The sequence below is a fragment of the Mus caroli genome, chromosome 11 (genome assembly GCF_900094665.2).
Source record: "Mus caroli chromosome 11, CAROLI_EIJ_v1.1, whole genome shotgun sequence".
Classification (NCBI taxonomy): domain Eukaryota; kingdom Metazoa; phylum Chordata; class Mammalia; order Rodentia; family Muridae; genus Mus; species Mus caroli.
The window spans coordinates 67,122,261-67,143,535 of NC_034580.1; the positions used below are offsets into that span (position 1 = coordinate 67,122,261).

Genomic DNA, 21,275 nt, shown 5'->3' on the forward strand with positions numbered 1-21,275 from the left:
ACTGTCCTAAAAGCGGACCAGGGGTGGGACCGCTGCCTCCCATCTGGTTTTAGACAGAGACACATGGGCACTACAAATAGCGCTCAAGCCCCTTCTGCTCTGTGTAACTGGAGAGCAGGCGCATTCCGCGCAGGGCAAGTGGGAAGCCTTGGGCTGCATAGCCTGTGGCTTCCTGTGCTGTTGGCTGGAGTGGGAAGGAAAGGTGCAGAAGGGTCAGGCACCCACCCTACATTGCCCCTTCCATAAAAGGAGCTGGTCTGCCCTTGTTCCAGGCCCTAAACACCTGTCAGGCGAGGGACGATTTTGCTGTCAGCAAGACATCACTCACACAGATTAGGAGACAAGGAACCTCAGGGCCCAGAAATTAGAGAGTAGGGGCAGAATACACATTTACTCTCAAGGTTCCTGGTATATTTTATGCCCTGAAGATACTTGCTCGTGGAAAGTTCTGGAAGCACTCCTTTCCTGGATGAATACTTTGAGAACACTCTCAGTGCATGCTTTTTCTTCCAAAGGTTGTGCCTCGGTTGGACACCAGGCTTTTCTCAGCTCAGGCTGTCTGTCTTTTGAGACACCTTCTGCATGGGTGGCTCCCAATGGCTTTCAAGGGTACCACATATCTATTCAGTTGTTGCTGGCTAACCTAAGATGCTGACATTGACTCCAACATCCTCAGGCAAGTGTCCCATGTAGCTTTTCTAGCCAGCTACTGTCCAAGAAACCAGACATCTAAGCACATTGCCTTCCCAGAAGGTCCTGGGAAGCAAGCCCACCTCCACAGCCCTCTCTCCCTTGTACCTGAGAGATAATGCCACAGATGAGTCACAAGGGGAGGTACCTTCCCAGGCTCAGAGTAAGCTTCCCAACACAGACCTGCCTCTGATGGCCTTCCCTACTCTTTGCAGTCAGCAAAAAAGCCAGCAGTCAGCTCAGAGGCCCCATCACATCCTGCTCCCCTCCCCAGCCGGGAGCAGACTTGGGCCGTAGGGAGGTAAGGCCAAGGTCTTATCCTGCTGTTTGCTTGGGGAGAGAAGGGAGCCAAAGCCAGCCCAGCCACCACCCTCCCCCCAGGTTGAGAATAGAAGAAACATCTGTGTGGAGTCTGGAGACTCCAAGCTCTCAAACCGTCCTGCTGGGCAAGCACATCCTGGAGTAACTCCGGCCCTAACTGCCTAGGGAAGCCATGTTCCTCAGAACATGGGGCACAGGGCCACCACCACATTGCCCAAGACTGTCCCTCTCAACCCAGTTGGATCGTTGGTTATAGGTGACCATGGTGGCCAGAGCATAAACTGGCACTGCTTAGCCCTCTAGGCTTCATGACAGAATTCTGCAAGCCAAACCTAGCCTCTTTGACTCAGTTGAGTTTGGGGGTATGTAAGTGGGAACCCTGATCCCACACATTCTTGTCTGATTTTTGACAGCCGTCATTCCTGAGTTTCAAGCAGCTGGGCCTCTTCCTATGAACCACCCCTCCCGACATCATGCCGCGACACTTGGCCCGAGTCCACCATCGTCTGGATCCAGTTGCATAACACGCTCGTCCAAGCTGTTTCTGCTATTAGGATGACAGCTAATCCCAAGCAGCCAAGAAAGGGAAGGCTTTGAAAAGTACACAAGGCGTTCCCCTGACCCCAAAGGGACCTAGAATCCCAATAAACACAACAGGCTTGGACTCCTATCCCCAAGCCTCAGGTTGGGGAGCCGCAAGCCAGAGCCCCCATTCTGCCCCTAGGAAGGACAGTGGCTATGGATCCAGGCAGGCTTCCAATACCAAGCATGGGTTATGAGACCCTTTGTCTCCATCCCCTCGGTCCAGGCTCAGGTCCTAGTGTGGAAGACCAGGACTAGGTACTCAGACAGGACATAGAATGAAGATAGCAAGGAAATCCTGGGGTGGGACCTCCCCCAGCGCAATTACTGAGGTCAAGTGAAGATGTGGGACCTGAGGGCACAACCAGGAGGATCATAGTCCTCAGAGGCTGCAAGAGGAGGCACAAAGGCACAACGAATAGCAACTCTGGAGCTGGCCTTCCTTCTCTCTACTCTTCAGAAAGCGCCCAGAAGCCCTGAGTGTTACTGTCTGCATCCTGCTCTCTTCTTCAGGAGCTGTGATGTGCCACCGTGTGGTAATGCCCTGACCCTCTGACTAAGGTTGACAAGAGTCTGACTAGGTCTGACAAATGGACCTAGGGCAAGGACAGGAGGGGCAATGGAGTCAAAGCATACATCTGGGCATCCCTCCCTGCCAGGTCACAGTGAGCTGGCTGTATCCTCCAGTCCATGGCTTGGCTCCTCTCAGGCAGACTAAGCTCCAGCGACAGCAAGCCCAGGGCTTATAGCACTCGGCCTCAATGCATCCCCAGGAGTAATACAAAGAAGACAGGGGCCAGGGTTTGAATATGGCTTGTATTTACCCACACTCACTGAAACTGTGCGGAGGTACAGTCCTTAACATAACGGTGCTGAGAGGCAGTGTGGCTAATTGAGAGGGTGCTACCCCACCAGCGGTGCCTGCCCCTTCTCACATTCCTACCCATGCCCTCAGAGTCTTTATAAGAAACACACCCCATGACTGTTCTTCTCTGTCCTTAAATTGACTGGATTTACAATCAGCATGGAAGCACACCTCTGGGTGTGTCTGTGAGAATGTTTCCAGAGAGGTTTAATTGAGAAGAGAAGACCCATCCTGAATGGATGGCAGATGGCTTGTCTTGTGGGCTGAGCCCTGTACCAAATGAAAAGGAGAATATGCTGGAGAACCAGCATCTCTCCCTCCCCCTCCCCCTCTCTCCATCCATCTACCTCTGCTTCCTGCCTGTGGTACATGATCAGCCACCTGATACTCTGTTGCCTTGCTCCCCTGAGTGAGACACACACACATACACACACACACACACATACACACACACACAATCCCTTTAAAACCTTCCTTCCTTCCTTGGTTGTTTTTATCAGATATTTTGTCATAGCAATAAAAAAAAAAAAAGCAATTCATACACACCCTGCCCACCTGGAATACACGCCCTGCCCAGCTGGAATACCCACACCTGTGACCCACAGGGTCCTGACAATTCTCATGATCTGAGGGTTGCTCTTAGCCAAAAACCAGATCCCAAACGGGTTTTCCAAGCACAGCCTGATCCCAGAAGTGCGCTCCCCTCCCCCAGATCCTCTCCCTACGAGTGGGACATACAAGACAAGTGTCATGGTTTGAATATGGCTTGCCCCCACCCAAACACATGTTGAGGCCTGATCCCTGCTATGATAGTGTTGAAAGGTAGTGGGGCTCTTAAGAGTCACTTAGATCATCAGGAATCCACCCTGATGAAGGGATTAACCTGCTTCTCACAAGAGTGGGTGAGTTATCCCAAGAAGAGGTTGTTATAAAACAACCCTTTGTCCCCCTCCCTTTCCCCCACTCGCTGACACAGGTGACACTTGGCCCTCAGCTTTCCATCACGAACACTTCATTCACGTAATCCTCATGAGAAGCCAAGTGGACCCCAACACCTGGCTCCTGAGCGTCCAGCCTACAGACACAGGAGCCAAAATCAACCTCTTTATGAACCACCTAACCTCTAATGTTCTGTTACAATAGCAGAAAGCAAGCCTGAAGGCCGAGGTAATTCCACGGCCCATGCTGTGACAGCATTTAGGGAAACATAATCTACACTTAAAATACACCAGGCAACCCCAGCTTCCTGCTGAGGACTTTGACACCAGCCTGAGAGTATGTCCACAGTGCCCCTGCCCCACTGTTCCTTGGGTTCTGTCTATGGCTGCTTTCCCAGACTGCACAGCAAAGGCTGGGCACCTGGCAAGGGGGCGGGAAGAGCAGAAAGAGCTCCATCCCCAAGCTGTTTGTGTGTGATTCTGGGCACATCCTTCATCGGCCTCAGTCTTCCCATTCAGACAAGAGAAAGACAGCCTGGATGGCCTCAAGGCCCCTAATCTCGCTGGAAAGCTGTCTGTGTGTCCCGATCCTAACCAGGGTAGAAGTTGTATTCAGGGTCTCGGCTGGGACCAGTAGCCAGCGGGGACCTGCCATACTTACTCAGCCATGGTGAAGGCCAGTTCGAAGTTCTTCTGCCTTTGTGTGGGACTCAGGGCATTGTAGTCGAAGGCATCAGGGAAGAAGGAGTGCACAAGGGCACAGAAGGCCATGCCGTCACTCCAGCTGGAGGAGAAATTCTGCAGGTCCACATGCTGCAAGCGGAGAAAAGTAGAGGTCAACAGGAACCCCACTCCTGACACCTAATTCAACTCTCTGCACGGGTTCTCCAGCCCCGACCCACTGAACAGTCAACCATGCTGGAGCTCACCTCTTAAGGTGCACTACACCAGTCTGCTCAGGTAGAATTTCTAAGCATGTGTTGTGGATAGCTTGGATACCACTCAGAAGACCTAAGCTCCCTGCCTCCCATCCCCCCACCCCCAGCCTAGCAGGACCTTGCCCTGCTAGCAAGTCCAGGGCAGGCACTATCCCTGGCTTGTCTCAGCTCACTCACCTGATAGCCCACAGTTTTGCTGCGGCACCACTCTAGCAGGATCTGTTTGATGCTGCTGGCACTGGCCACACCGAAACTCTGTGACCTTTTCAGTTTGGCCCTGGTCTCACCTTTGCCCCTGTGGAGAGAGGGCAAGCCTGCTGAGGGAGCCAATGAAGAGAACGTTCCTACACCTTCTGGTCAGTACTCAATCCACAGGCTATAGCTGTGGTCACAGCACAGTGACACCCATCAGCCATGCAGCCTCCTATCCACACCCAGCTTTCTAGCACCCCTGTGAGTACCCCTACAGGAAGGAGAGATCACTGGGTAATCCTGAGACAGAAGACCTAGGTGGCATGGACCCCTACCCCTCTTCTTGAATATCCTTTCCATTCTTTTCATCCCGCCCTCCTTCTTGGCTTTGGTAGTACCGAAGAGCAAGTTGCGGGGGGGCAGTGGGAGCTTCCTGGATCTGATTCTTTCATTAGAGCTGAATATCATCCCAGAGGCATGAGCAGTAACCTGCACTTAGCAGGCATCAATTTCATGCACTGACATAAATCTGCAAAGGAAGCTGTAATCTAAGGGAGCTGCAAAGGGAGCTGTAATCTCTAATAGGGAGTGACTGGTGAGCCCCTGGGTCCCATTGTGTCATTTCCTCAAGCAAGACCAGCCCCACTGCTGGGCCTCCCCTCTCAGACTCCCAGGCCATGGCCAGAAAATGAAGAAGCAGTTATTCAGAGGCAAGGATGGCCTAAGAACACTGAGGAAGTGGAAGACTGGGGTACCTGCAAATGGAGGGGAGCATCTCTCAGTAACCTGGCCCCACAGCCCTCTTCTCCCTACCAAAGGAAGTCCTCAACCTCAGTCAGCTCTGTAAAACAGCCCTGACCTTGACCTCTGCCTGAGAAATCTGATCCTGGGAAATAGTCAGGGCCCAGCCTCGCCTACGCTATGGCTGAATGACCATGGCCATAGTTGAGCCTGCTCTAGGAGCTCATTGGGCTAACTCAGGGTGGAATATCCATACTTGCTCGCTGTATCCTGCTCCCACTTCTCAAACAGCGCCTTTCGAGCCTGTGCCCCTGAAGTACGAGGCAGCGTCTGCGACCTCACCAGTTCCCTGCGACGCTCTCCCTGGCGAGGGGCCTGAGTCATAGCTGGGGGCTGCGAGGATGGGGGTGACTGTGGTGGGGTCACCAGTGGAGGGCTGAGGAGAAAAATTGATGACGTCAGGAACACAGAACCAACTGGCCCTCGCTAGGCACTCCCCTGGGTCCCTGGTGAAAAGCCCACCCTGAGTGAGTGTTCGTGAGACAGCGAGGCAGACAGCTTATACCTATGGGGGGACCCCTAGACCTTGGAGGAGCAGTGGAGGAGCAAGTCCCACCTGCTCAGGTCCCAACTGGTTTTGCAGGTTTTCTGCACGGGAGCTACAGTTGGTAGCATACCTGGCCAGTGCGCCCAATGAGGGAGGGAGAGTAGCCCCTCTCAAGGCACAACTAGCACCCCTTGATAAGTGTCAGTGCCTGGGAAGGGCAAGGGGTATACCCAGAGCCAGACCAGGCCCCCTCCTCCACCACTTCTAGATAGGACCCTCTTTGTTCTCCCCCTGGAACAATCTGCCAGGAAGTCACAATTCCCCTTTTATTATTTTAAAAAAAAAATTCCATCTTGCTACCCCTCCCCCATCCTCACATCTACTTAGTCAGCCAAAGTTAGCTTTTAACCCTGAGCCTCTCTAGGCACCTGCTCTTCCCATGGCAGCAAATACCTCACTTGGAGGTCCCCCAGCCAGAATGGAAAACATAAAGTCAAATGTCATCCTGCCCACCTTCCTCCCAGAGAGACTCCCCCACTCCCCACACCACCCCATCCCTGCCCAACACACACAAGCCACCTTTTAATAGACTTGTTTTGAAGGTCAAAGAAGCCAAGCAGCAACCAAGCCTCCACATACCAACCTTGGTCACCTCCCTTCCCAGCTCCAACCCCGCCTGCCAGCCAGCCCGCCGCTCTAGTTCCACAGAGTCTCCCTAGACAGTCGGCCCAGTGAGAGGCCTGCAGCTCAGGTCCCAGGCAGAGCAGCCTTCACAGCCACAGACTCACCTGTCCTTGTGTTTGCCAGCCGTCACTGCTCCATACCCAGAGCCAGACAAAGACCGAGTGAAAGAGGAACTTTTCTCTATAAGACCAAGGAAAGACAGAAACAACAGACTTGGTTCTACTCAGCATCACTTTGTAGACCAACAAGATCTAGGGCTCAGTAGGCACCATCTCAGGACAGTGACATCCAAGAAGTCCTTCCAACTGTCCCCTCCCTGCTCTTGAGGGCACAAAGCCCAGGGTCTCCAACACTGTGTGACCAAGTACTGCCCCAAACCCTCGTTGGGAAGCCAGGATAGTGCCAGCCCAAGTCATATACTAGGATAAACCCAATAAAGATCTGTTAATGCTGAGGGGACTGTATCAAATATACAAGGTAAACCATGGTCTCAACCTGCCATGAACTCCCACTTAATGGTATCTCTGGAAAGGAATGTGGTAAGGACAGGTCCCCTGGGTCAGGGAATATGGTGGGCTGGGGTCTGACCTGGGTGTCCTGAGTCTCCTGCCAACCCCCACCCAAGCCCTGTCCTCTCTCACCCACCCTGAAGTGGGGGGGTCGGCCCCTGTACCACCCCCTTGTCATACCAGCGGGACTGGGAGTCCAAGGGCTGATGGCCTCACTAGGGCTTGGGGTGAAGCCCCCCACAATGGCAGCAGATGTGGGAGACAGAGCTGAAGCTGAGGTCTCCCCAGAGAATTTCTCGGAGACTCGGGTGACAGCTGTGACGGGCTGGTGGGGCATCCGCAAGGAGAGGCTCACAGGGCGTGGCCTCGGGGGCTCCTGGGCTGACGAGGTTTGGACCTCAGAGGATCCGTTGGCTGGACCTGTAACACATGACCAACCAGGGTGCATCAGCTATGGCAGCCACAGATGCCTCAGATTCCCCTACACTCAGTCCAAGAGGACTCCTGCATCTCTGAACATTGCTCCCAGCTCCTCCAGGAAGCCTTCTGACCACTTCAGCCTCCCTTACCTCCATTACCATGTACATCTTACTGCACCCCTCAGACCTGATTCTCCTCAACTTCCCCTGCACCAGCTTGGGCCACTCTACCCACTTCTATGAACTGACAATTACACAGCCTCTGCTTGCTTTCTTCCAGAAACAGGGAAGATCTCTACCTTGAACTCCCCCCCATTTCTTTGTGTATTTTATTTGTTTTGTTTTGTTTTCTCAAGGCAGGGTCTTACCATGTACCTCTGGTTGTCCTGGAACTCGCTATGTAGACCAGGCTTGCCTCCAAATTCACAGAATCCTGCCTGCCTCTGCCTCCTGAGTGCTGAGATTAAAGACGTGTGCCATTGCACCAGGCTCTCTGTATTTTAAGAGTTCTACTACACACTGAATGAGGATGCTCCCCTGAAGTGTCTCTTCCTGGTGGAGTTCAGTCTCAAGCACCCGCCCCCAAAGCCAAGAGATGGCTGCCACAGATGCCTGGCTGAGGCCCCAAACCTCAGATCTACCAATCGACCTCCCTTCTGCCGTAGGCTCCTACCTGCATCCAGCTGGTGTCCGTTCTCCATGATGCATGAGTTTGAAGCGCGTCTCACCTCAAGGTCACTGGCTTCATCATGTTCCACGCTCTGTGGAGACACCAACACTACTGAACCCTGTCGGTGGGAGCCAGATGCCCATCCCATCAGCTGCCCACCCTAAAGTCACTTCCCAAAATCTCTGCTGGTTCTGGTGGCAAAAACTTCACTCATTTGGGAAAGAAAGGATCACATAGAAAGTAGAATGGTCAGCGATGGTCCAGAGAAACCTAACGCCAGGGACTCCCGAACCCTGAGAGGCTCGTCCCAGAGCTCAAGAAGGCTAAAGATAAAGATCATGTTTGCAAGTTCTGAAGAGAACACACACACACACACACCAGATGATGTGTGGGAGGCTAGGTCCCTGTCCCCCACAGCTAGGACTGTTCACATGGAAGAAACAGATAGGGTGAGGTGCAAGGTCAAAAAGGGATATGGAGCCAAGTCACCCTGAGGCTTTTCTGTCAGACACAGCAACACAAGAGTTCCCTAGACATATAGTGTGTGCAGATCTGGCTGACTCCACACATCTTCCAGGGCTACAGTAACTCTGGGGTACAGGAACAAACACCAAGAGGGGGTGTGTCAGGGGAAATCCTGGGATCTTGGCTGAGATGCCAACCCACCCAGTGGCCTGGGTCATAGCCCACGTCCTCTGGATCTCAGATCAAGAGCAGGGGCAAGTTATGCAAATGGAATTTGGTCATCAAACAAACATCAGGCCCATTTTATAGATGCTATCCTCCGGGCTCCAAGAAGGTACCCATTGCATGTGGAAGTGATTGGGGGAAGGGGAAGGCAGCCAGAACATGTAGCCAGAGGAGAATGAACCCTCCCCCTTCCCAGCAAAGGTGTGATGGACGGGCTTAGAGTGACTATGATGCTAAGGTTAGGACAATCAGCCTAGCAAAGGGAGACAGAGCTGTCCGTAACCTGGAGTCCTGCTACAAGTCCATCCTGGGTAGCTTGAGTGGTTGGTTGGCTGTGCCTGTCCCAGATCGTTCCAGGCTGCGCCTCTGATATTCAAGCTTCCAAGACGACAGTTGGTCCCTGACTCCAGGTGAATCAAGTCCTCCTATAGCCAGGTCTGGAGGCCCCTGTCCACCCATCCAACGTGAGAATTGGGCAAGCAGGTCCAGAGATGGTTACTGAGTCAGCTTGTGATACCTTGGGCAGTCTGCCTCCCAGGGGCAAAGAGTTCTCCAAGCAATGCACCCACATCAGGTCCTCAGTGTGCTAGGTACCCAATGACAGAAGCTATTCCCAGGAGAACAGCTGGTGACAGCAAGAGCAGATAGGCATAATGGCCCTGGTATTATGATCCCACACGACACTGCAGCTCAAGCTGCCTGCCTGTCTGGACTTAAACAAGGAGCCTGCAGCACAATTTAGGAACATACTTCAGAAGCCAGCAAAGGTGGGGTTAAAGGAGACAGATCACAAGTCAAGCCCACAGTCCCTGAAGGAGAACTAGGGAGGAATTATGAGTACAAAGACTCGAGAAGGGCAAGGGCAAGAGTTCTATGCTCTGAAGAAGAAGGAAAATGGCTGGCAAGAGTGAGCAAAGGTAGAGGGAGGAAGGGTAAGGAGGGAGGAAGGGGAGGGAGGGAGGAAGGGGAGGGAGGGAGGGAGGGAGGGAGGGAGGGAGGATGCCAAACCTCTTCTAAACCCAAGCCTGAGTAACAAGAAAGGAATATTGGGGAGGGGTGGGCCAAGTTTTCATTTTTGGGAAGATGGTGTAAGAGGCACCGGGGACATCAGGTGGCATATCTGAGACCTAGTGTAAAACAAGGAAAGAAACATGGATGGCCTCCACCACCTCCTGGGAGCCTTGAAGATAAGCAGCGGGCATCTCAGGGAACAGAGAAGGCTGTCAGCCAGGGAGGTGGGAAGAAACCCAGCAGGAGGCTGAGAGAGCCAGGGAAGGCAGCATGGCCAAAGGGAGCCTGAGGTCAAGGAAAAGAAAGTCAAGATGAGAAAATGTGTCCTTTGTGTTTAGCCAAGGAGAGGTCACTGGTGATGGTGGCAGAAACTGGATCAGAGGTATGGAGGACAGGGCAAGGGACAAGCTGGGGGGGGGGGGGAATCTAAGCCTCTCATGCAGCCCTTCCTCCAACTGGCAAGTCCTGATCATGTGAGGAGCCAGGGAAGGGGACCCCTGTTCTCCCAGTATGAAGAGGCAGGGCCACACCAACAGGCTAACAGACTCTGGTGGGGTGAGGCAACCATCTGTAAGATAGGGTCCCGGGAAGGCAACAGAGGACAGAGCCCACGGCCCCTGGCATTTGGACAGGAGACCCCCCCTTCAATTTCTGATAAGAGGGGACATGGGAGAGGCAAGCCCACCCTCAGGTTCACAAGATATTTGATGCCTCTTACACTCCAGAACTTGTGGGAGGGGCACCTCTAGAAGCCTTAGTGTTAAGTCAGCAGCCTTTCCAGCTGGAAACCCATCCTCCACTGTCACAGAGCCCAAGCGGCAGCTCTGGGGTCTCTGTTCCCCCCCCCCCTCCTACCCCTGACCCACCCCACTCTTGTCCAACAGGTTCCACAGGTCTAGACAAGGGCCTCAAAGGGCAAACTGATGGTGAAATCATTTTCCCAGGAATGCGAGTATCTACAACAACACCGCCACCCATAGACACCTGTCGCTGCACATTACAAGTCTCTGCCCCCACTCCCCACCCCCACCCCCAACAGTACCCCAGGGGACCCGACACAAGTAGCTCCTAGATCTCAGGATTGGCCTGATTCCTGCTAAGGGGTCTCTACAAAGAGGAGGGTCAGGTATAGGGCCTGACCCAGGTTCCCCTGCCTCTGACTCCTCCAGCCCCAAACTGCAACCACTTTTGGTTCGGAAAAGGGGCTCGGTTTCAGGCCAAGGAGCTACTCTAAAATGACCCCTAACCCATCACTAAACAGAGAGGAAACCATGCCTGGTGTAGTAGAAGGAGGTTCTCAAACTTAAACAATGGCCAAAGACAGTGATCAAGTTAACAATTGAGGCCTGAGGTCTCTTCCTGCCACCCAGGGCTCTGTCCACAAAGCACCTTGTCCCTGCAGAGGATAACTCATAGCAAGTGTTATATCCCAGGGGATAAGCCCCACTGGACCCATCTCAACCAGATGGCAGGAAGGAAAAGGCATAAAACCTGAGATGAACACCCAGTGGGACCTTCACAGATGGCAAAGCCACAAAAGGAAAGGGCTGAGCCCAGCTGGGCTGGAGCAAGATCTTGTCCTAAGCCCTTTCCCACGCTGAGGCTGCTGATCTGTTCCAGGTAGCCACTGTCTTGCTCTGTATGGCTGGGAGAGCCCACTCTGTGCTTGCACCAGTAGAGCCCTGGGGCTGGGTCCTGTAGCACTGGCCTCCTCCTCCCACAGTCTCCTGTCTCAGCTCTGCTTTAGAGAAAGGGTGGTTGGTGCCTTGTGAGAGAGCCGGGGTCTGGGAATTCAGAGGGGGAGGCAGGGGATGAGATAAATGTGGCTTTGGGGACTGAGAGATGAGACCCTCTTATTGGAAAGTTTTTTTTTTTCTTTTGAGGGAAGGAACAGCATTGCCAGACTGATCTACGGGAACATGGGAGCTCATATGTGGGCTCTGCACAACCCACACAGGGCAAAACCCCCTCCTTAGAATGGTTAAAATGGCTGGCCAGCTCATCTCCACTCACACCACAGCTTTTGAGTACTCCGATCCAAACTTCTCCCCAAAGCATTAAGCCCCCTTATCACACTGGCTCTGGGAAAGGCAAGCAGATAAGGTGAGTCTGCTTTCTCTCACTATGGGGCCTCTGACACTCGGCGGCTCTTGGCACTTATTACTGAGGGACTGTATTGCTTTGACGGAGGGGAGCCAGAGGCTCCAGCTTAGCTGAGGATGACAGCTCCAGGGAGCAATGCACTGCCAGCCTCCCAGGCCCAGGTCTGACCTCAGGCTGCAGCCGGCCTCCCCTGGACCCCAGCCTCCTCCTGCTTCCCTTCTCTCAGACAGACAACAACAGCAGTGGCTCTTTGGACGGTTTTGTTAATCGGATCAGCTGGGCACTAATTGCCTAGCCTGCTCACTGGGCCCAAAGGGGCCAGGACAACCCCCCTTGGTTTATTATTTTACTTTGAATGATCTGCTTGTGGTTGAGGTGCAGGTGCCTGCAGAGGACTGGATCCCCTCCCTCCCCAAGCTCGAGTTACAGGCAATTGTGAGTGGCCTGGCCTGGGTGCTGGAAATGGGAACCAGGTCCTTGGCATGAGCAGCATGCACTCTCAATCCCTGAGCAATCTCTCCACCTCTACATCACCCCCACCATCACCCCAGCCTCCTCGAGCCTTGGTTTAAATGCAGGGAAACTGAGGCCCAGCTGAGAGTAGATATCTCAAAGTATCTCCTGTCGGCTCTAAGCTAAGTACTCATCCCTCAAGCCTACTGCAGAGTTCTCCCTAGCTATTTCCCCAGACTGACCTGGATGGTCTCTTCCTCTTCCAAGGCTTCTGGGACCATCCCACCACCTCCTAGGCACATGCTTTTAAAGTCTGTGTGTTCAAAAGTGAGTAAGCTGATCAACCCCTTCCGAACATTTACATGCTGGGTTCAACCCACCTCTAGTCCCCATATTGGGGCGGGGGGGGGGGTGTGTAAAATACCTATCTTCACAAGAGCTGGCTACAAACCAAGGGGGGCAGCCACCACTGGCTTGAAGTCACAGGATGGGACTCTCACACCAAGGGCCCTGCCACATACACAGAATATGAGAAACCAGACAGTCCTCTTTCAAGCACCCATCTGGGACTCTGTCCATCCTCCTTATTCCTAGACAAACAGTACTCACTACCACAAATCAGCTCAGAGCCTGTGTGGGTGCTCCTGGGAGGAGTACATCTGGGGGTCAGGCAAGGGTCATTAATTAGCCTTAGGCCCTCTGGTCCAATTGGAGAAGAGCCATCTCTTAAGAGAAGAGCTGAACCCATAAATTCAGCTACAGTTGCTACTTGTTGCCCCAGGACGTTCCTCAGGCCCTCGGATGACTGTGCAGCTCCTGAGCCTCTGTCCTCAGTCCCAAGAGGCTGGAGCCTCTCTCTCTCCCATCAGTCTCCCCCAGCTTAAGTCTCTACACCTGTTTCATGTCCAACGAGCACCAGCACCTCGTCTGCAGACTCCTTCTCTGAAGCTCCTGTCCCAGGCAGCTCACCTGACTCGTCCCTACTGCTCAGACCATCACAGTTAAGTTGCCTACAGGGCCTCATTCCTTAGAATTGAGACATTCCCTCTTAGAGGGGAAGGGAGGGCTCATAAAACTCACTGAACTCAGGGGGCTTGGAAATTCAGAAGGTTTCGACTCACCAAGTCCCTTCCCTGAGGTTAGATGAACAGTAAACAACGGATGGAGAGGGAAGACTGGGGGGAGCTGATTGCCTGTGGTGCAGCTTGCAGGAGGCGCCACCCTTGCTAGTGTGGGCTTTTGATGTTACAGAGGCCTTTGAGTTACCCATGCTCCTGTAAATAACCCCAATAAACTAATTGGCTCACCGAGCCAGTCTTGGGTACCGTGAAGAGATGTTTGTTTCACATCTCCCAGGAAAGAGTCACAAACTCATCTCCAGTCACCCTCTCTAACCCACCATCCATCCCTGAGGAAGGGTAGATTCTAGGATCAAGGAGGACCCTGCTCCTCCCCACCAAGTTCCCCAACTCCTCTACCTGGTGACTAAGGTCAAGTTCCCACTTTAAAAAGTCACAGCTGGGGGCTGGAGAGGTGGCTCAGCGGTTAAGGGCACTGACTGCTCTTCCAGAGGTCCTGAGTTCGATTCCCAGCAACCACATGGTGGCTCACAACCACATGGTGGCTCACAACCACATGGTGGCTCACAACCATCTGTAATGAGATCTGATGCCCTCTTCTGGTGTGTCTGAAGACAGCTACAATGTACTTATATATATAATAAATAAATCTTAAAAAAAAAAAGTCACAGCTGGAGAAGCACGCACCCACACATACACACACACTCACATCGCACACACTCATGCATGTACATGCATACACACACACATACGCCTGCGTACACACACCCACACTTGCACATGCTCGAATCCCCACCGGACTCAGATTGTTTTTCTTAAAACTTGAACAGCTGCCTCCACAAGTTACAAATAGACATTAAAACTTCAGCAGCAAATGAAGACCCAGTCTATTAGGCGCATGTGACACTCCCAGGAGCAGTTTTAGACTACGGACATGCAGACTCATAGGACAGAGTCAAGTGTTTCCATATTTCTAGACACTTCGCCTGGAACACTGGAACACCCGGAGTTCAACCCCCCATCCCCAAAGCCCAGTTCCTCTGCCTAACTCGGAGGGCCTTCACAACTCAAGCCTCCCTTGTCCACCTGAAGGCTGCACTCTGGCTTGTGAGCACTTTTGGCCACTCCGAGGCAGCATGCATCGTGCTGCCATTTGCAACAAGCACAGCACACCCTCCTCAAATCCCCAATGCAAAAGGAGCAGAGTCTGGAGCAAGGTGTCTCTGCTCACTCTATTGCCACTGTTCAAGTCTGGGGTCACCTCCACCCAGGCTGAGACCTCCAGGGGCAAGGACTTATCTGATGTCCTCCTGCTGAGGCCCACAGTAGAGCTAAGGGCCTTGGGAATACACCAAGGCAGGGGGCAGAGGCAGTGTACTCAGACCCTGGCCCTTGAAAAGCACCTCCCACCCCTCCCACTCCTCCAACCCCTCCCACTCCTCTCCCCCATCCCCCACTTCCCTCCCCCCCACTCAAGCAAATTCCGGGTCAGGATGGAAAATCCCACCTAAGGGCCACTGCACACACCATAGAAACATTCTAACCAGGCTCTGTCACTCCAGGAGGTCGTGACCAGTGGTAAGACTGGTCCACACCAGCTTCTGCCCAGTCACTGACCCCAGAAATCTAGACACTGCTAAAGGCCCATTCCCCCTCTCCGTTTCCAGTAAAGGGTCTGCCCTCTGCAACATAAGTTCCCAGTTACTGACCAGTCCAGACCAGAGTGCGCTCACATGCAAGCAAGCAAGCAAGCAAGCGCGCACGCACGCGCGCGCACACACACACACACACACACACACACACACACACGCAACTCAGTCGGGGTTAATCTACAACCGGAACGGTCAGGCCTCAGTGAAGCAGCAACACAGTGCGCGTGAACAAAAACGTTGTAGGGGGCAGGTAGAGGACGCTGACCATTCCAACTTGCAGGTTGAGGACCCAGACGACAGTGAACTATCAAAGACTGAACCTTGGCGTCCAAACTCTTAAAAGTCATGGGACAGATGGGAGAGGACAGATCTCAAGGCAAAAACACCACCCGGATCCAAGAAAGAAGTGCAAAGCAGGTGCAGCAGGCCTACTAAAACAATGTTTCTCCTGTCCTTTCCAGCTCTGGAGAGCTTAAGTGTAATCCCGGCTACCAAGTCCCAGCGGCAGGTGGAGGTATAGCTCTCTTACTAGAGGACGCTCGCCAGCGCACGCACTCGGAGCTGATGGGCGGCACCAACTTCCCAACCTTACACCCCAGGCACGCTCCTAGTCGCTCACATCCCTCGCGCCGCACCCCCGGGGCTCACCGGGCTTCGACCGGACAGCGAAAAGGTGGCATGACTGGAGAAGCGTGCAGTGCCCAAGCGGGGGGCGCGGTCGGTAACTGTGGCTGCCGGAGGGGGACTGGGCGTGCCGGGTGCAGGGGACACACCAGTCGCCAAGCCCAGCGCCTCCACCTGGCGCGTCAAGCGTTCGAGCTGTGCCTGCAGCCGCTGGTTGTCCCGCTGCAGCTCGGCCACAGTGCGAGCCAAAGGGCCGGCCAGGCGCAGCGCCTCTGCTACGCGCCGCTCCACGCCGCGCTGCAGCCCCTGCATGTCCTCGTGCAGCGCACGCACCGCACCCTCCAGCGCCGCCTCGTAGCGGCCCAGCGCCTCGCGCACTGTGTGCGCCTCCTCGGCGTCGGGGGACGGCTCCATGGCCAAGTGGAGTACACCGATCGGCCAGCGGGCAGAACGCGGGAGACGTTGAGAGATCCGCAGCTCCTAGGGACAACTGGCGGGCCGCGGCTGGCTGAGCCCGAGGGGCGGCCGGAGGAGGCGGGAGCAGGGCGGGGCAGACCCCTAGAGCCCCAGGACTGGGCGCTGAGTGAGGAGGCGGGGCCGAGGGGGCGGGACAGCCCGTTCCAGGACACCCCGCCCCTGGGGACTGGCCGGGTCGGTGCGGGATGCCTGGCCCCGAAGGCACTAGCGAAAAGCTCGCCTTCTCTGTTTTGCGGGGATGTGGATCCCTGGGGGAGTAAGGACTCCCATACACGCTTGACCCCAGGGAGTGGTGTGCGACCCGGGGAAAGATCTGGGAAGAAGACACTCGAAGGACATTACTCTAGGAACAACAACTAAAAGAGTTATACATTTCCCTGTAGGTCCACTTTGGTTGGACTCTCCCCCTGTTCAGGGAACCGCAGCAACTGCACACACACACACACACACACACACACACACACACCTCCGGTCACCACCGGTACCATGCAGTTCGCAAATACTCACTTGTGAGACTTTTTTTAAAAATATTTATTTGGGGCTGGTGAGATGGCTCAGTGGGTAAGAGCACCCGACTGCTCTTCCGAAGGTCCGGAGTTCAATTCCCAGCAACCACATGGTGGCTCACAACCATCCGTAACGAGATCTGACTCCCTCTTCTGGAGTGTCTGAAGACAGCTACAGTGTACTTACATATAATAAATAAATAAATAAATCTTTAAAAATATATATATTTATTTGACTTTATGTGTGTGAGCCTGCTTGTCTGTATCTATACAGCATGTGTGGTGCCCACATAAATCACAAAGTGGTGTCAGGATCCTCTAGAACTGGGGTTTCCAATAGTTGGGAGCCATCATGTGTGTGCTGGGAGCCGAACTCTGGGGTTTCTCTAAAAGAGCAAAAGTGTTCTAAACTGCTGAGCCCACACTTCAGCCCCCACCTGTGACACTTTTGCCTGGGATTTCTTGCACCAGTTCTGAGATCAGGAAGAGCTATGTAGGTGGTAAAATGCCCCTCCTGTCCTCCTAGGCCTGCTCTGTGTGTGTGTGTGTGTGTGTGTGTGTGTGTGTGTGTGTGTGTGTGTGTGTGTGTTAAAGATGAACAGGAAGGTTGGGACCCAATTTCCAAAATCTTGCTATGAGCAACTTTGGGATCAAACACTAGGATGTGCGCTGCTGCCCCCTCCTCCCCAAGCTCAGTCAAGAACCTCGATCCACCTGACAACCTTCAAACCTCTTTTTTTCTCCAGCACTCCTCTTATTCCAGAAAGTCCCCTTTCCCAGCCTAGAAACCGCAAACACCACCAAAGAAGGAGGGATGGAGGCAATTGTTGCTCAGGATAACAATATGATAGATGTTGTAAACATTTAAAATAAAGAAAAAACCATCTCATTCATTGTGCTAAAAGGCTTTCCTAACTCGCTTTCTCTGGGCCTGGGCTATGGAAAGTGGCTCAAAGCCTGGAGCGGCCTAGTGAGATGATCCATAGGAACAGGCTCAAAGGCTTGTTCTGGTCATACTGTTCTGCTTCCAAGGATGTCTGGGAGCCCCCAGACCCTCCTAGATTGCCTTTTCCTTCTCCCAGGAGCTGGGTTAGCCTAACAGATGCTAAGAGCTGATCCCCTCCCCCGGGTAGGGACAGGAAGGAACACTGGGTTACCTAATCCAAGGAGCTTTCCAGCAATTATTTCATGGGAAAGTCAAGTGCCAAAAGGCGTGCATGTTGCATGTCTGTGTGTGTGTTCCAAGCAGCCGTCTGGACAGGGTGAGCCAAACCGCTCCTTGCATTCTTTCTCCGGGTGGAATCTTTGATAGAGCCCTGGAGAGGGGCCACTTGGAGGGCTTATGTCCCAGACAGCGCTGCCCACCCTACAGGTCTGAGCCCTGGAGTCAGAGAAGTCCAATCTTTCCTTTTCAGAACTCAGAGAAGCAGAGGATACCTGAGAAGGACCCAGACAGGTTAGTCCCTGACCTCCTGAGTAGGCCTCTGGGCACCAGCATAGTATGTTTTTTTTTTTTTGGGGGGGGGGTAGTGTTGAGAGTGAAAATGATCAGGGGCCCAGCCCTCTGTCTGACCATCCTGGAGAAAGTGGGTAGCTGGGTCTCTAAAGTGGGAATCCCAAGGAGTAGAAAGTCCAAAGATGTAGAGATCTGCCAAGGATGCAAAGTCTCCAACCTCAGCTAAGCTGTCCGGTCCTTCCTGAGACATTATGAGAAGACCTAAGAGTAGCTTTCATGGGAGGGTGGAACAGGACTTCTTCTGAGGCCAGAAGGTTAGAGAGAACAGGATTCAACCCATCCTCCAACTGCCCCCACCCCAGTCTTATCCCTCAGCAGTCAAATCACCTGTAAATTAGAGATAAGCCTGGCATGGTAGTGAGGTGAAGAAGGTGAGGAGGAAGAGGAAAGCAGGAGTGAGAGAGACCGGCATCTTGAGCCTGGACAGAGGACCAACACCACCCTAACCCTAACTCTAACACAGATGGGAGGGGGCAGTTCTGCTCCCAGCCCTGAGCTCCTCTCAACTCCTCCTTGGAAACCCCTCTCTCAACCTCCCCTCAACAGCTTCTGGCCTGTACCAGGCTGTGAGGGAGATGAGGGAAGACCAACCAAGCTGAACTCCTCTGCATTCACCAGCCCTGATGTCAGAGCAAGCAGGGGAAGGCTGACCTCCCACGGAGTGTTCTGGCACCTGCCCTCCCTCCAGCTCCCCTCTTCTACCCCTCAGCCCGCTGCTCCCTCCCTCAGCTCAGGTTCTAGTCTGCATCAAAGTTCCTCCTGTCAGCCACCTCACAAAATCAAATCCATGCCAGGCCCAAACACAAAGTTAGAGAAGTTAGTGGAGAAACTGAGGCCAGGAGAGGAGCAAGGAATGGCTCAAAGCTGCTGGGCAAGACATTTGAAGATGTAAGGAGAACTGAGAAGGGCCCTGTCCTAATTGGAGAACTTTCCTCCCACCTCTCAGGACACAATCAGATTCAGCCAGTTCTAAGCAATGCTTCTCTCTAGATTGACTAAAAGCCCAAATCCCCTGTAGTAGTTGCTCCTCTTATGTTTCCCAGGCTCTGCCCACCCGCCTGGTGGCACCCCACCACAGCTTCCATCCGCATGGGTGCATGCATATATGTACATGAGGCAATCAGGTCACAAGGCAAAAGCACAGGTCTTCCTCTGCCTCCACACCTGGAGTAGCAACTGCCATAAATACGAGCTTTAAAAGCACTGGAGGACAAGTTGTCTGGCAAGAGGGGACCCAGCAGGACTGTTGGATGGGTGATGGTAGGGAGGGTAAGAGGGGACAGAAAAGCAAGGGTGTTTTCCAAATTCTGACCTTAGGGATATAGGAGTACCAGTCACTAAAATGAGTTTCAGAGAAAGTGTGTTCCAGGGAATTGTGGAGGCTCATGAGCCAATATCCATGTCATATTTAGACCCACATCAGGCTGGGTCAAAGACTATCGTATATCTCACTGGTGTTCTCTCAAGCCCCACTGCTAGAGAAGACCCCAGCTGGATGGCCATGGGCCAGGCTAGACCTATTATGTCCCATGGAACAGCTAACAGCCTGATAAGCAGGCATCTCGCCTAAGAGGTGTATCAGTCAACCGGGTCCCACTCCTCACAACCTCCAGCTATATATACCCAAAGTATAAAAGCAGTCAGCTTCAGGGCTAAGCCCATCACTCCTCCTGAATCCCCACATCCACCCTCTGTCGCTGGAATCCGTGACTTGTTATGTGATCCATACCGATGGGGAGGTGGGGTTTCCATTTATCTTTTCCTGCCAGGCTGCTGGGTTCAGGAGCCAAGTGGAGTGAGATAAGGAGAGGTAGAGATGTGGTTGGACTCAAGTAGCAGAGGCGTCAGCATGGGAAAATCTTGGAGTCTCCAGGTCTTATCACCCTCGGGGGAAACCCAGGCAGTACCCAGGAGAGAGAGAGAGAGAGATTCCTGTATCTCTGTGCTCTTCTCCTCCACTCTACCTATCTAACACAAAGCCCTGGAGACTGAGGCTGGAACGCATAGACCTCTAGCAGATCGGGAAAAGAGCCTCCCACCCTAGCAAACCCCAATTCTTCAACCAAACATTGCTTAGACCTTGCTTCTCTCTCCTGAGAAACACTCTACCACACACTAAGGGGCATTTTTAATTTGTGTGTGTGTGTGTGCTTGAGCTCACTTGGACTGGTTTGTACATTACGAGTATAGTGCTCCCAGAGGTCCAAAGAGGGCATCCAATGATCTCCTGGAGCTGAAGTTTCAGACAGTTCTGAGCTATCTGTTGAGAGTGCAGGATACTGAACTCAGGACCTCTGGAAGAGCAGGACACACCCAAACCCTGAACCATCTCGCTAGCTCCTAATGGATATTTAATGTTTTTTTCCCCATATATCTGAGGGTGTGTCTGTCAGTGCATGTATCATGATAAGGAAAGATGAGGGAATTGAGTCTACTATTTTTACACACACATCTGCTCATATTTGTGGTGGGTGCACATTTGTAAAGATACATGTTTGTAGGAAGAATTTCTTTTCTATTTTCTTTTTGTCTTCCCTTTTGGGACAGGGTCTCGTGTAGTCCAAGCTGGCCTTAAATGCTCTACACAGGTGAAGAAAGCCTTGAAGTTCTGGTCTTTGTTTCCTAAGTGCTAGGATTAAAAGCATGCTACACCATGCTCACCTTTGTAAGAGAAATTTGTTCATAGGTGGTCAAGATAGGTTGATAAATACACATAGGTAGGTAGCTCTACAGTACATATACCAGCATAAACATCAGATGTGAAACACATGTGGCCCATATTGTCATGTGCTTGTATAGGTGTGTGTGTGTGTGTATGCATATGTTTACATTAATTACATGTTCTCATGTATATCATTGGTTGAGCCTGAGTTTGCACATACATACCACATATCCTATTTCTGGCTGAGATCCAGAAGTCTCTCTGGAAGGCACAGTTTCTAAGTTCTATGAGATCTTCTATAAAGAGATTGTGACAGCCGGGCGTGGTGGCGCACACCTTTAATCCCAGCACTCGGGAGGCAGAGGCAGGCGGATTTCTGAGTTCGAGGCCAGCCTGGGCTACAAAG

At 52.9% G+C, this 21,275-nt stretch overlaps 1 protein-coding gene across 1 annotated transcript in view; it reads right to left on the bottom strand.

The window, feature by feature from the left end:
• The window catches only part of Smtnl2 (smoothelin like 2), a 20,807-nt gene extending 4,603 nt beyond the window's left edge, over positions 1-16,204 (bottom strand). The window contains exons 1-7 of the mRNA XM_021177958.2: positions 15,733-16,204; positions 8,100-8,187; positions 7,188-7,427; positions 6,603-6,678; positions 5,524-5,703; positions 4,512-4,629; positions 4,058-4,209 (exon numbers count right to left, since the gene is read on the bottom strand). Coding sequence (XP_021033617.1) covers positions 4,058-4,209; positions 4,512-4,629; positions 5,524-5,703; positions 6,603-6,678; positions 7,188-7,427; positions 8,100-8,187; positions 15,733-16,122 — 1,244 coding nt within the window. The 5' untranslated portion in view covers positions 16,123-16,204. The remainder of the gene's footprint in view (positions 1-4,057; positions 4,210-4,511; positions 4,630-5,523; positions 5,704-6,602; positions 6,679-7,187; positions 7,428-8,099; positions 8,188-15,732) is intronic.
• Positions 16,205-21,275: the final 5,071 nt, after the last annotated feature.